Source organism: Bubalus bubalis, chromosome 9 (genome assembly GCF_019923935.1).
Source record: "Bubalus bubalis isolate 160015118507 breed Murrah chromosome 9, NDDB_SH_1, whole genome shotgun sequence".
NCBI classification, from domain to species: domain Eukaryota; kingdom Metazoa; phylum Chordata; class Mammalia; order Artiodactyla; family Bovidae; genus Bubalus; species Bubalus bubalis.
The window spans coordinates 94,232,180-94,246,597 of NC_059165.1; the positions used below are offsets into that span (position 1 = coordinate 94,232,180).

At 53.0% G+C, this 14,418-nt stretch overlaps 1 protein-coding gene across 3 annotated transcripts in view; it reads right to left on the reverse strand.

The window, feature by feature from the left end:
- Nucleotides 1–3,500: 3,500 nt before the first annotated feature.
- CERS4 (ceramide synthase 4) overlaps nt 3,501–14,418 on the reverse strand; it is a 35,102-nt gene continuing 24,184 nt past the window's right edge. For all 3 annotated transcript variants that reach the window (XM_006046728.4, XM_006046727.4, XM_044948076.2), the window contains 10 exons: nt 11,679–11,852; nt 8,988–9,105; nt 8,057–8,175; nt 7,898–7,955; nt 7,242–7,292; nt 6,796–6,888; nt 6,472–6,600; nt 5,998–6,104; nt 4,241–4,397; nt 3,501–3,994 (listed from right to left, as the gene is read on the reverse strand). In XM_006046728.4, coding sequence (XP_006046790.1) covers nt 3,818–3,994; nt 4,241–4,397; nt 5,998–6,104; nt 6,472–6,600; nt 6,796–6,888; nt 7,242–7,292; nt 7,898–7,955; nt 8,057–8,175; nt 8,988–9,105; nt 11,679–11,851 — 1,182 coding nt within the window. In that variant the 5' untranslated portion in view covers nt 11,852 and the 3' untranslated portion in view covers nt 3,501–3,817. The remainder of the gene's footprint in view (nt 3,995–4,240; nt 4,398–5,997; nt 6,105–6,471; nt 6,601–6,795; nt 6,889–7,241; nt 7,293–7,897; nt 7,956–8,056; nt 8,176–8,987; nt 9,106–11,678; nt 11,853–14,418) is intronic.

The following is a 14,418-nucleotide window of genomic DNA, read 5'->3' on the forward strand; positions in this document are numbered from 1 at the left end:
TCACAAAGAGTCAGACACAACTGAGCAACTGAACTGAACTGAACTGAGACTCTTTTCAGATATAAGATTTGTGAATATTTTATCCCACCCTGCTGGTTGTCTTTTTGCATGTCCCGTTTAAGTTGTATTTATTAATAATAGAATGGGTGTCTGTACACCCCACAACTTCAAAAGCTACAACAGTGCTAGTAATTTAAATCTACCTGAATCCCATCCCCCTGCCTCCCAAGATCAAAAGTGATATGAGTTTTCTGAATTTTGTGTTTGTTTTCTGTTTATTACAGAAATAATTCTACTAATAGATGTTCACGCCTAAACCATACATCATTTTGTTTGAGTTGTCTCTGAACTTTATAGATCCTGAGTGGTTGCACCAATTTATAAGCCCCCATGTGAGGTTATTTAAATTTTTTTTTAAATTTTAAAAAATTAATTAATTTTTATTTTTGGCTGTGCTGGGTCTTTGTTGCTACATGTGGACTTTCTCTAGTTGTATTGAGCAGGGGCTACTCTTTACTGAGGGGCCCGGGCTTCTCATTGCCATGGCTTCTCTTGTTGCAGAGCACAGGCTCTAGGCGCTCCAGCTCAGTAATTGTGGTGCGTGGGCTTAGTTGCCCTGCAGCATATGTGATCTTTCCTGGACCAAGGATCAAACCCATGCCCCTGGCACTGGCAGGAAGATTCTTAACCACTAGACCACCAGAGAAAGCCCTATATGTGAGGTTATTGATTCCCATCTTCTCCAACACTTGCTTTGGCCAATTTATTTTTGACAATTGAATGGGTCTGAAATTGTATCTCACCGTCTTGCTTTGTGTTTCCTTGATTGATACTGGGATTTGAGTATGTCTTCATATGCTCATTGGCTGTAAGGATTGCAACCCACTCCAATATTCTTGCCTGGAAAATCCCATGGACAGATGAGCATCTCAGGCTACAGTCCATGGGGTCGCAAAGAATTAGGCACGACTTAACAACATCTAGCAACAGCAACAGCAACATCTCTTCTGTAAATGCCCACTGTGGTTTTTGCTTCTGTTTTGTTTTTAGGTCAGTTGTCCTTTTCTGACTGAGCTGTAGATGTACTAGGAAAAACTGGATGTATCTTTAGGGATAAAGAGGTAAGGCATTTACCCTTCTGTTTATTGCCTAAACCCCCAGGGGTGTGTGTGTGTGTGTGTGCTCGCACACCGGGGTGGAGTGGGGTGGGGCGTGGTCCAAGTCTATCCTTTTCCCCTGCAAATCTCATCCACAGAGGGTGCTGTCACTGTGTTTTTGCTGGGACAGCAAGGAGAACCGGCATTCATCTTCGGTTTAATTTGCGCTTTACTCAGATCAAGGGTGGAGAAGGCAATGGCAGCCCATTCCAGTACTCTTGCCTGGAAAATCCCATGGACGGAGAAGCCTGGTGGGCTGCAGTCCATGGGGTCGCTAAGAGTCGGACACGACTGAGCGACTTCACTTTCACTTTTCACTTTCATGCATTGGAGAAGGAAATGGCAGCCCACTCCAGTACTCTTGCCTGGAGAATCCCAGGGACAGGGGAGCCTGGTGGGGTTGCACAGAGTCAGACACAACTGAAGTGACTTAGCAGTAGCAGTAGTAGATCAAGAGAGCCTGAGCATCTTTTTGTCTGTCACCTCTGTCCTGTGTGGACCACTGCGCATCTTTTCATCCCTCTCTCCCCTCAGGATCTGATTCTTTCTCGTCACATTTCCTGTTTCACATTTCTGCGTGACAACCCTTCACAGCTCGTTCTTCTGTTCCTTGCCCCCCATTTCTCCTCTCCTCTCCTGTTCTTCCCTCTAGGTCACTCCATCTTCAGAGATGGCATCCACCAAGCTCCTAGTCTGCTCTCCCTCCTCTTCTGCCTCCCACACTGTCCCTTCTGTTTTCCTGTTTGTTCCTTCCCATGCCATTTCAGCTGTTCTTACTGTTTTCCCTTCTCATCTTTTCAGTCCCTCTTTCTGGCATCTTTAACACCTGCCTCTTTTAAATTTTTTTTTACTTTATTGATGTATAATTGATCTACAAAGTTGTGTTAATTTCTGTTGTAAAGTAACTCAGATATGTATATTCTTTTCCATATTCTTTTCCATCATGGTTTAGCACAGGACATTATAGTTCCCTGTGCTATACAGTAAGACCTTACTGTTGATCCATCCTCTACATAACAGTTTACATCTACCAATCCCAAACTCCCAATATGTCCCTCCCCTGCCCCCTTGAGTCTATTTGTTTCATAAATATAAGTTCACTTGTGTCATATTTTAGATTCCACATATAAATGACTCAGACAGTAAAGAATCTGCCTGCAATGCAAGAGACCCAAGCAGATCCCTGGGTCAGGAAGATCCCTAGAGAAAGGAATGGCTACCCACTCCAGTATTCTTGCCTGGAGAATTCCAAGGACAGGGGAGCCTGGTGGGCTATAGTCCATGGGGTTGCAAAGAGTCAGACATGACTGAGTGACCAACACTTTCACTTTTGTACTTTAGGTCTATCTAGATAGCCTCTAGGTCTATCCATGTTGCCACAAATGGCATTATCTCATTCTTTTTTATGGGTGATATTCCATTGTGTGTATATGCATCTTTTCTATCCATTTATCTGTGGAAGGACACTTAGGTTGCTTCCATGTCTTGGCTGTTGTAAACGTGCTGCTATAAACAGGGGTGCATGGATCTTTTTGAATTAGTTTTGCCTGGATATATGCCCGGGATTGGGGTTGCTGGATCACATGAATCTCTTTTCTCTGCCTTCCTCTCCCTCTGTCCTTGTCTCTCAGTGGACACAGAACAGGAACCTTTCTCCTCTTTGCCATCTCTCCCTACTCCCATCCTCTCCTCTTTGCTGAGAAGCACAGAAGGCAAGATTGGTGTCCCTACCCTTTCTCTTCTCCAACCCCGTCTCTGGTGTTTCCAGAAGGCACTCCTTTCTGGTCTTGCGTGGAACCTTGTGGCTGTGGTTTCTGGAGCACTGGGGTGGGGGTACCCTTCTGCACAGCTCGTAAGAAGATGCTGAATTCTCCCAGGTGGACCCTTGAGAAGGGGCCTGCAGTACGTTCTCCCACCCCCACCACTATTTCACTGTCTTCAGTGGGGTCCTGGGGACCTTGGAGATGGCCTTGAAAGGGAACTGCAGGACAGGCGTGAGTCTCCCCTCTGCCCATCTGCTTGGACCTGTGTGGCCTTGGGCAAAGGATTCTGCCTGTCTGAGCTCAGTACCTGCTCATCTGTACTCAGGGTCTGTGAGTAGCTAATGCAGGGCTGCCCTGCTGTGGGAGGAGATGGCTTGGCTCAGGCGCTGGCTGAGAGTTGGGGACTCACTCAAAGGGGTCCCTACGCACTGCCTGCTCTCTGGGTCTCCAAGGGGTGAGCATGTGTCTTGGGGTGGCATTGAGGGTCCCGTTGGTGGGGTACCCAAGTCCTGGCTGCCTTGGGGCCTCTGGGGATGGATGAGGAGCTGTAAGGGGGGCACAAGCTCTCAGGCAGAGAAGCTGGCTCCGGTCAAGGTTTATTGGACCCTTTTCGGCCCGGGGCTCTTCACAGTTGCCAGCTGCAGCCTGCAGGTGGCGCTGGCGGGCTGGAGTGTCCTTGTAGCTGCCCGCTGCCCCTCCTCCCCCAGCTCTGTTGGTTGCTCAGAGAAGGTGGGAGGGTGGGTTGAAGGAAGGGGCTGGAGACCGATCATCAGCCCCACCTGGGGCCCTCCCTTGTCTCCACAAAGTTTGCCCGAGATCCCGCAGTCCAGCCGCCCCACAAATCAGAGCTGCCCCCGACGCTGGGGCAGCCCCCCTCGCGGCCAGTCCTCTGGCCGGCTACGTGGCTGGTGTGTGCCTGTTGACCATGCGACCGGCTGCCCGGCTCCGAGGGCCGTCAGTGGGGGCTGCTCCGGGCCGCTGTGCCGCCCCATTCTTCATCTGAGGACACTCCTCGGCTGCCTCCCCATCGCTGGAGTCTAACTCCTCCACGTCACTGCGAACATCCTTCTCCATCTGGGGAAGAGGAGGAGGCAGGGGACTGGCTTGGCTGGGGCCCCAGGGAGGCATGCTGCTAGCCAACACTACCCCGGCCCTATCTGGTCTTTCTTTCCTTTTTAAATTTATTTGTTAATTAACTTTCCTTTTTTTTTTTTTTTTTGGCCTCTAGCACCGCACAAGGGATCTTGGTTCCCCTGACCAGAGATTGAACCTGCGCCCCCTGCATTGGCAGCATGAAGTCTTAACCACCAGACTCCCTACCTGGCCTTTCTTTATGAAGCTGTAGATCATGCGAAGGATGAGCCAGGACCAGAACACATGCAGCAGCTGTAGAATCACCAGAAGTGTGTTCAAGAAGTAGTAGCCGAAGAAGGGGCTGAAGTTGGCAATGGACTCGAAGAAAGTGGTATAGAGGATCCTATGGTGGGTGGGCAGGAGGGAGAGGCAGGGCTTTACTGGCTGCTGTAGCCCCCAGTCCTGGGAATCTCTAACTTGCATGACCTTCCCTGCTCTAGAACCTTCTATGGCTCCCCATTACTCTCCTCCTACCAAAGAGTAATGCCTGTGCTCTTCAGTTGGGCACTTCAGTAATCCCCTCACCTGATTATATTCAATTCATAGAATGCACAAGCTGGCCAACTGGCGAGCCTTATCCGTGAACCCCTAGGGGGAGCTTAGTGTCCCAGTAGCTGTCCTGGGTGGTCCTTTCACACCTTCTCAGGTCCCCGTCATTTCCCACCCAGATCAGCTGTAGGGTCATCAGTGACCTGCCTTGATCAGACAGCAGGCACCTGGCTGGCCCGCCCACCTCCTCTTTCCCCTTGAACCTTCAGGGACCCACACTCCCAGGTCCCCACTTCATGGCTGCTCCCTCTCCATCTCCTCTGCAGGCTCCCCTGACCCACAACCCCAGAACCGGGCCTCTCTGCCAACACCTGGTCTCCGGTGACCCCATGCAGTCTCGTGGATGAAAACACTGAACATTTGCCTCTCCCCCCAGGACCCCAGGCTGCTGTCCACCGCTTCCTCCACTTTTCGGTGGCTGTGGTGGTGACTGGGGGTGTTGCCAGCCCCTTAAACCCAGAACGGTCACAGCGAAGCTCCTGCTCCTCAAGCAGCAACTCTGACCCCATTCTCGTCTCATAACCCTTGAGTCATCTCCTTGGGCCCACACACTTCTCCCACCTGCCCGGGTCTGCCCCATCATTGGCTACCTGGGCCAGCGCTGTCATCTGGGCCCTGGCCGCCAGCTTCAGCCCCAGCCCCCTACCAGCTATTCCCCCTGCAGCCACCAGAGGGAGCCTGTGAGCACCCACATCGGGTCCCTCCAGTCCTCTTCTCAGGGCTCCCAAGTGACTTGGGATAAAGGCCCACTTCTCCCCAAAGCCCTGCATACTCTGTCCCGTCGTTCTCCACCTTCACTTCCTCCCTCTCTCCCTCTGCTTCCCCCATGGGGGTCTTCTACTCTGTTCTTCCAACATGCTGGACACTGTCCTGCCTCTAGAATGCTGTCAGTGAGGCCTTCTCCAACCACCTTAATTCCAACTCTCCACACAGTTCCTGTGCCCTTCCTGACTTTTCTTCTCTTTAGCACAATCACTGCCGCACATATTCTGAAGCCCACTTGTTTGCCTATTATACTTCTCCATCCACCAGTGTCAGCTTCCCGGGACCTTCCCGCTGTTCCCTCTGCTGGCGTGAACGAGGAGGGAGGCGGGAGGCTCAGCAAATTCCCAAGCAAAGACTTGACCCAACGGGGACCCGACCAGGTCTCCCAGTCCGTGTTCCAGGCACCCGGGGCTGATGATGGCTAAGCCCAGTGCTCTGTTTGCCTACCTCTGGGCCTTTGCATAGGCTGTGCCCTGTGTTGGAAACCCCTTTCCCAGCCAACAGCCCCAGTTCCCTGGACTGGGGAACCCAAGAACCGATGGCGAGGCAGACCCGTATCTCAGCCACCTCTCCCCTCCGACCCTCCACCGCTCCCCCCGCCCCGCCCCCCAGCGGAAGGGCTGACTCACTGGGTGGGGAAGAGCACGAGGCGAGTGTAGAAGAAAACCAGCGAGAAGATGATGAACAGAGTGTCGCACACGCGCTGCCAGTGTATGTAGTTGAACAATTTACTGGCCTGGGGAGGGCAGCAGAGAGAAATAGACGTGGGAGGGGCAGGGCCAAGAAATGGCAGGGCCTCCTCCCAGGGAAAAAGGGCCACAGGGCTGGGCCAGGTGAGTTGGGGCAGGGTCTTATCTCTAGGAACTGCCTAGACAGGTAAAGTGTGATCTGCAGGGGTGACGGGGGTGGGGGCCTCACCTCTCTGAAGACTGACAGGGAGTGGTGTCTCAGCTCCCTGAAGATAGACAAGGGGTGGGGCCTCAGATCCCTGCAGATAGGGGCTGACAGGGGGTGGGGCCTCAACCCCAGGGGCACCTGGGAGAGTGGGGCGGGGGGTGGGGGGGGTGTGGAAGCCGGAAGGAGTCAGGCTGGGCCCCGCCCACCTCTAGCAGATAATCGGAGGAGTCGTGCAGCAGCAGCACCAGAGAGCCAATGCGCAGCAGGTTCAAGCTGTAGGAGAAGCTGATCAGGATGATGGTCACGAAGTGATGAATCACCTGCTCCTTTAAGTCCTGTGTGAGAGGGAGGGTCACAGCTGGGATGACGCTGGGTGGCTGGAGCAGGCCCTCCCAGGGAGGTTGCTTGGAGGATGGATACCCTGCCACCTCCCTGAGGTGCCAAGGTTCTTGGGGTGTGGGATAAGGCCACCCCTCCCCACCTGGAACTGGGGCATCACTTCCTCAGCCAGAGTCTTGGCCTGGCCTCACCTTGCGCTTGGTGTCAAAGGGCAGTGTCATCAGCAGAGAGACGTAGAAACTCAGCTCCAAGAGGTACCAGTGGTACAGGCCTGGCTTCAGGGGCTGTGGCAGGGGTGCAAGGTTAGCTGTGGGGAGTAGAGGCGCCCACAGGGCATGGGGTATGGGGCAAGGCCCTCCCCATTTGCTCAAACCCACCACACATGAATCTCAATGAGTGAGGAAGGCATGAGCTCCCTGTCTGTAGAGGTAACCAAGGGTGGTGGTTTTGTGGTTTCTTGCTCTGAGTGTCCTCACTCCTGGCCCCTCTCCATTCCACAAGGGAGCCAATAAATAGAGTGGGACTCAGAGGGGAATGATGGTAGGATGTCCAGCTTTGGCTGTCCTGCCTGTGACCACAGGAACTCTGACCATGCTGATCTTCCCACCAGCCTCCAAACGCCCCCCCTGGCACTCACCTGATGTGGGTAGTTTTCCCAGCATGTGACTGGCGTCCACAGCCACGACTCCTGCAGGGACGGGGGGAGTCTGAGGATGTCCAAAGGTTAGCACCAGAGCTCCCACCCCGGCCTGGGTCCTCCTCCCGGGCTCCTGGCTCTCAACGTGCTGCTCTCACTCAGGCTGGCTGTTTCCTGCCATCTACAGCCCTGCTCTCACTGTAGGGTATGGGCACGAGTGTGTGTGCGCTAAGGCACTTCAGTTGTGTCCAACCCTTTGTGACCCCATGGACTGTAACCCTATGGACTGTAATACTGGAGTGGGTTGCCACGCCCTCCTCCAGGGGATCTTCCCGACCCAGGGATTGAACCCTCATCTCTTATGTCTCCTGCATTGGCAAGTAGATTCTTTACCACTGGCGCCACCTGGAAGGCCCCCCACTGTACACCAGAGGCTTATTATTCAGAATCCCCAGCCCTGACACACAGTAGGTCCTCAACAGGCCACCCATCAAGTGAATGTTCACCGTAACCTTGCCACGTTCCTCCCGCCCTCTCTGTGCCTTTGCACGTTTCCCCCTCTGCCTGAGCCCCACATATCCCTCCCCAATCCAATCTGGGCCCAGCACATAGTAGGTGCTTGTGGGGTACGGCAGGTACACATCAGGTACACTCACGTGATAAAGAACCATGGTTCCACAGACGAAGCAGCACAGATAGAAGACAAACTTCCAGCTGCAGGTGGGGAGGGAGCCCATGAAGCAAGCTGCCAAAGGAGCAGACGCCCCCTCACAGCACCCCCAGACACCGCCTCACCAGCCCCACCCTGGGCTTACCTGGACTCACAGAACTTCTTGGTCAGGCAGGGCCGGTCCTGGTTCCGGCGTCTCCGGAACCAGCACTGAGTCTGCCGCAGCGTGAGGCCACACTGCGTGGCCAGGAGGTTCATCTGGGACTGGAGAGCGGGTCATGGGGGCCAGGGTCACAGAGGTGGCCTCCCGCCACTGTCCCAGGACAGCCAAGACCCAGCTCTGCATACCCGCTCCCCGCGCCGTGGTCCTAAGCCTCACCTGTGGGGTGGTCTACCTATGTTGATAGCGGAATAGGGGGTTTCACAGGGTGATGTGTGTGTACTCAGTCGCTTCAGTCATGTCTAACTCTTTGGGATTCTCTAGGCAGGAATACTGGAGTGGGTCGCCATTTCCTCCTCCAGGGGAATCTTCCCAAACCCAGGGATTGAACCCAAGTCTCCTGCGTTGGCAGGTGGATTTGTTACTGCTGAGCCATGGGGAAGTCCATAGGGTGGAGCCCCCCAAAGCAGGCCTTATAAAAACCCAGCCCTGGGACTTCCCTGATGGTCTAACAGTTAAAAGTCTGTCTGCCAACACAGGGAACACAGGTTCAATCCCTGGTCCAGGAAGATTGCACATGCCACAGGGCCACCAGACCCATGTGCCAAAAGCCCAAGCGCCCCGAAGCCCGTGCTCCATGCAACAAGAGAAGCCAAAACAATGAGAGGCCTGCACGCCGATCTAGAGAGCAGCCCTCCCCCCACTCACCACAAGTAGAGAAAGCCTGTGCAGAGCAACAAGAGAACCAGCGCAGCCGAAAATAAGGATAAAAACCAAAACCCAGTCCTGCTCACAGGCTGATGGGCCTTGGGATTCAAGGGGTTGGCGGTGGGGGTTTTCTTGTACCCCTTCCAGAGCTACCCCCAGGGCACCCAAGCAGGCCAACGGGGATGGAGGAGAGGGTCAGGGATCTCACCTCCGTGGGCTCCCGCCCTTTCATTAGGTAATGCTTCTCCAGCGTGGCATTGGGGTCCGCTGGCCTCCTGATCTGGTTCCGCACGCCCAGCCACCGGCTCAGGGGCAGGGCGACGAATCTGGGTGCAAGGGAGACAAAGCCTGTCAGTCCAAGTGGGGAAACAGGGGTCACTGGGGCCAGGCCACAGTTTGGGAGCCTGCAGGGGGTAGCCTGGCTGTTGCAATGGGCACGACCTAAGAAAGACAGCTGGGGGGGCTTCCTTGGTGGTCCAGTGGTTAGGATGCCACCTTCCAATGGTGGGGGCACAGGTTGGATCTCTTACATGCCTCGGAGTATGGCCAAAAATTGAAAAAAAAAAAAAAAAAAAGGCAGTTGGATTGGTCTTCAGGATGTGAGATGATCAACTTTGGTGGTACTCAGGTACCTCTGGATGTGAGAGTTGGACTATAAAAAAGGCTGAGCACCGAAGAATTGATGCTTTGGAACAGTGGTGCTGGAGAAGACTCTTGAGAGTCCTGTGGACTCCAAGGAGATCAAACCAGTCAATCCTAAAGGAATTCAATCCTGAATATTCACTGAAAGGACTGATGCTGAAGCTGAAGCTCCAATAGTTTGGCCACCTGATATGAAGAGCTGAATCAATGGAAAAGACCCTGATGCTGGGAAAGATTGAAGGCAGAAGAAGGGGGATGCAGAGGATGAGATGGATGGATGGCATCATAGACTCAATGGACATGAGTTTGAGCAAACTCCGAGACATAGTGAAGGACAGGGAAGCCTGGCGTGCTGCAGTCCATGGGGTGGCAAAGTTGGATATGACTTAGTGACTAAACAGCAGGCACCTTCACTCCATCCCAAAGTGGGGATGAGCATACCCTCACTGCCTGAATTCTGATCTGCCCCGCCACCCAACCTGGGTGGGGGGCCCCCATAGGCAGGAGCAGGTCTGCACCTTCTCAGGGCTCCTCCCTCCCCGCATCCCCTCCTCCCTTGTGGACATTTGGAGGAGCTGGGACCCTGGTGAGGCAATCACCACAGTGCCCACAAGGGGGCGTCCAAGACCAGGGTCAGGACCAAGCTGCATGACCACCGTGTCAATATCACCTTACATTGGGGGCAACTGAAGTTCAGGGCAGCCCAGCAAGGGACTCATTCCAGACTCACTCATGCTGGGGGGCAGGGAGGGAGGAGGCAGGAATGGGATATGACTGCCATGTTTTGTTTTTTTCTTTTGGCTATGCCTCAGGTCATTCTGGATCCTAGTTCCCCAACAAGGGATGGAACCCTGGCCCTCTGCAGCTGAACCGTGGACTCCTAAGCGTTGGACCACTAGGGAGGTCCCACGACTGCCATTTATTGAAACTTACGATCTGCCAAGCATGTGTCTAAGTCCACCTTGTGTGCCGGCTCACTTAATCCTATTATTATTGTCCCTATTGTCCTGATAGGCAAACTGAGGCTCAGAAAGGCCAGAGATCCACCCCAGGTGACACAGCAAGCGAAAGGCAGACCCAGGATTCACTTTCCCTTAATGGGAAAACCTCTGCCTGTGTTTGACCCCAGAAAAGCTACTTACAACCTCATTGCCCTTTAGAAAAGCAAGGGATATCTTTGGGAGGAGTTAACATGTCAATGAATGGGCCCTGGGTTCCCCATATCTAGCCTGTGTCCCAGGAACCCTGACTCCAGGAAGCTCCTCGTGAGTGGGACAGGCACGTTGTAGAAACGCCAGGGGGTTGCAAAGAAGGTTGGGGACCTGGGATGGCCCTGGCAGTCCAGTGGCTGAAACTCCATGCTCCCAATGCAGGGGGCCCAGGTTCAACCCATGGTCAGGGGACTAGATCCCACATGCCACAGCTGCTGCATGCTGGAGCTAAAGATACCACATCCTGCAGCGAAGATCATACATATTTTTTAGAAAAAGGTGGAATCTGAAATCACATGTGAGCTGTGGAGGAAGGGGAGTGGGAGGGGCCCCTAGCACCAAGCGGGAAGCTTTGAGGGGGGCAAACCTTGTGGGGGGTGGGCCGTGGGGGCCAGGCAGATGTGGGAGCTGTGACCACAGCATAAGTCAGGTAGAAGAGCGTGGGACAGAGGGAAGGGACCCAGGAGACAGACGGCCAGGGAAAGAAGAACTGCAGTCTGGGGCAGTGTCTGGATCTCATGAGAAATAACTGAAAACCCATGGGTGCGTTCAGCATACACTCAGGGCCAGGGGCCCGGCTACAGGAGCTGAGTGGCAGGGGGTCCCAAAGTGGGGGCTGGAGTACCCTAGCCCTTCCTTTGGCTACAAAGGAGATCAAAGGGGAGGCATTGGAAGGAACCAGGAGGGAAGAGTGGGGCCCAGAGAGGGAGGAGAGGCACTCATACAGGAAGGAAGGACGAGGGAGTGGGTGGGAGTTCCTTCACTTACTGACCGGTCTCTGCAGACCCATCCCAGGTCAGCAAAGCAAGAGCATCCCCCGCCCTCCCATGGCCCCCACTTGTTTTCTGAGATGCTGGCACTTCCAGAAACCTGCAGCCAATGACCCAGGCCTCGGAGACCCTCAGAATATGGGTGGCGGCAGCTGGGGTAGGGGGCAGGATGGAGCCAGAAGAGCACTGTGACTCAAAGCCAGGCTCCCTCCAGGGACATGCGAGGATGCGATCCTGCAGATGGGAGAGCACAGGGTGGGTGGCGCAGTCACTTACCTCTCGAAGGTGAAGCGAACGACCACCAGGGCCAGCGCCAGGGGTACAGCCATCAATGTGTCCTGGGGGTGGGGGAAGACCAGGCCATCGTGGTCCTCCAGTTGAGCCCATGAGATGTTGGCGGGGAGCCACAACCTCTCGTTCCACAGCCAGTCGTTCAGGCTGGACCACATCCTGTGGACACAGGGTCCAGTGAATGGACAGCTCGGCACACAGGACACGTTGAGTGGGAGGACCGGGCAATGTGCCCTCTTCCCCCCAGCCCCTGGCAACCTGGAGTTTATTAGAGCCAGTGTGAAGGATAGACTTGGGCTGTGTGTCCTCAGGCAAATGACCTGACCTCTCTGAATCTCAAGTTCATTTGTAAAACTGGAATGGCAATACCCACCTCGCAGCCCAGCTTCATAAGGTGCACAAAGTGCTTAGCCTGGTGACTACTGACCCTTAAATGTAGCTCATGATGATAGTTATTATACTGTACTTTACAGACATGAGAAAGGCAGGCAGAAGGGAGGGGCTGATTAGGGTGATGACCTTGAGTCCTCAAGCAGCCGGGAAGCTTTTCTGTCATTGCAGGGAGGTTCCTCTGAAACAGCCCAAAGATAAAGGATTTAAGGACTCCACAATTCCCTCCCTGGCCATCCTTCCACGCATGGACTCTCCTTGAGGTGTGAATGTCAGCTGTCTCACTTTCTCCTGGCCACGGCTGGGCAAGAGTGCCTACAGTCTAACCGAGCTTGCTGCCAGATAATGGAGCAATGGTCAAGGCAGGCCAGCTTTCCACCAAGAGCTGCCCCAGCTGTCCTGAGGAGCCCAAATAGCTTCTCTGGTTCCCGAGATTTAAAACAAGTGCCCCAACCCCCATACTGGTCCTCACTTGCAAAGTCTGTTCATTCATTTGTCTGTCCATCCATCCATCCATCCACCCATCAGCCCACTCATCCATCTGTTCAGTCCGCCTATTCAACTATTCATCCATCCAGCCATATCATTTGCTCGCCCACCTGTACATGTACGAGTTCATCCATCCATCCATCCATTCACCTATCCATCCACCCATCTACCTGTCCATCATCCCATCCATCCATCCACCTGTCCACACATCCATACCCACCTATCTACCTGTCTGTTCATCCATCCACCCACCCATTGTCCATCTATTCATCCATCCATCCCTCCACACACCTATTCATCTGTTCAGCCAGCCAGCCACATGCCTGCCCACCTTTACATCTATGCATCCAGCCATCTACCCACCCATCAATTCATCTATCATCTGTTCATCCATCCACCCATCCATCTGTTCATCCACCCATCTGTCTACCTACCTATCCACCCATCCATCCATGAGATGTTCTCTGAGTGGCTTATACATGCCAGAGCCTGAGGCTGGATGTTGGAGACACAGCAGGGAACAAAGCAGACACATTCCTGTTCCCATGAAGCTCACAGCCCAGCAGGAGGAGGTAGCCAGACCACAAGTAAACAGATTCATATATAAATAAGACAACACATCGTGATGGCGCCTGGTAGAAACAGGGTGACATGATTTATCATGGAAGGTCTCTAAGGAAACACCATCTGAGCTGAGACCTAGAGATGAGGAAGGCTTGGGTATGTGCAGAAGTGGGTAGTGGTGGTGGGAGAGGGGCTGGGAGGGACTTTCCAGAGTGGCAGGTGCAAAGGCCCTGAGGCAGGACTGAGAAACACTGAGCCGGGGAGGACCAGTAAGGATGCCTTTGTGGCTGGAGCAGAGTGAGCAAGGAGAGAGAGTGGGAGGAGGTGAGTGCAGGAAGAGGGTGGGGGCAGGTCATGCTCTGTGGACTGTGAGGCAGAATCAGATGATTTCCTCCAACATCTTACAGAAAAGCCAAATTTACAGTGAGTGTCTATATACCCACCACTAGACTCTACCATTCGCGTTTTGCTCTGTTGCTTTATAACACATCTGCCCATGCATCCATCCATCCCTCTATCCACCCACCAGTGCATTTTTGGGTGGACTTCAAAAAAACAGCTGGGGGACCACAACGTTGCTTCTTGCTCAGCCCAGGAGAATTTTTATCACCCCAAAGTCTATGACAGCAGAGAACCAACAAAAGAAACAGCTCCTCTTAATGCTGTTTTAATCTTAAGACATCATTCCATGGTGGCTCAGATGTTAAAGAATCTGCCTGCAATGCGGGAGACCCAGGTTCAGACTGTTGGCGCTGTAAAGAATCCACCTACCAATACAGAAGATGCAAGAAACTTGGGTTCCATCCCTGAGCTGGGAAGATCCTCTGGAGGAGGAAATGGCAACCCACTCCATATTCTTGCCTGGGAAATCCCATGAACAGAGGAGCCTGGCGGGCTATGGGGTCCATGGGGTTGCAGAGAGTTGGACACGACTGAGCAACTAACACCTTACTTCTTTCAAGATTAAATAATATGGTTTTTTAAAAAAGACTTATTCTCAAGATTTTATCTGCTGCTTCAGAGATTGTGATTTACCCTCCAATTTAATACATATTCTATTTTTATTACTACAATTTCTACAATGTGATTTTATATATGCACATACATATACATGTGTATTTAAGACTTTACTTAGAATTTATTTGGCTGGGACAACTAAGCTGGGAATCAGAACTTTTTTCTCAATTTGTTCTTTAAGTACCACTTAGTAGCTCACCTTTCCTATCTTGTTTTAGTAAGTGTTTTAGCTTTTAAAAAGTTATTATATTTAAAAATCTATTTA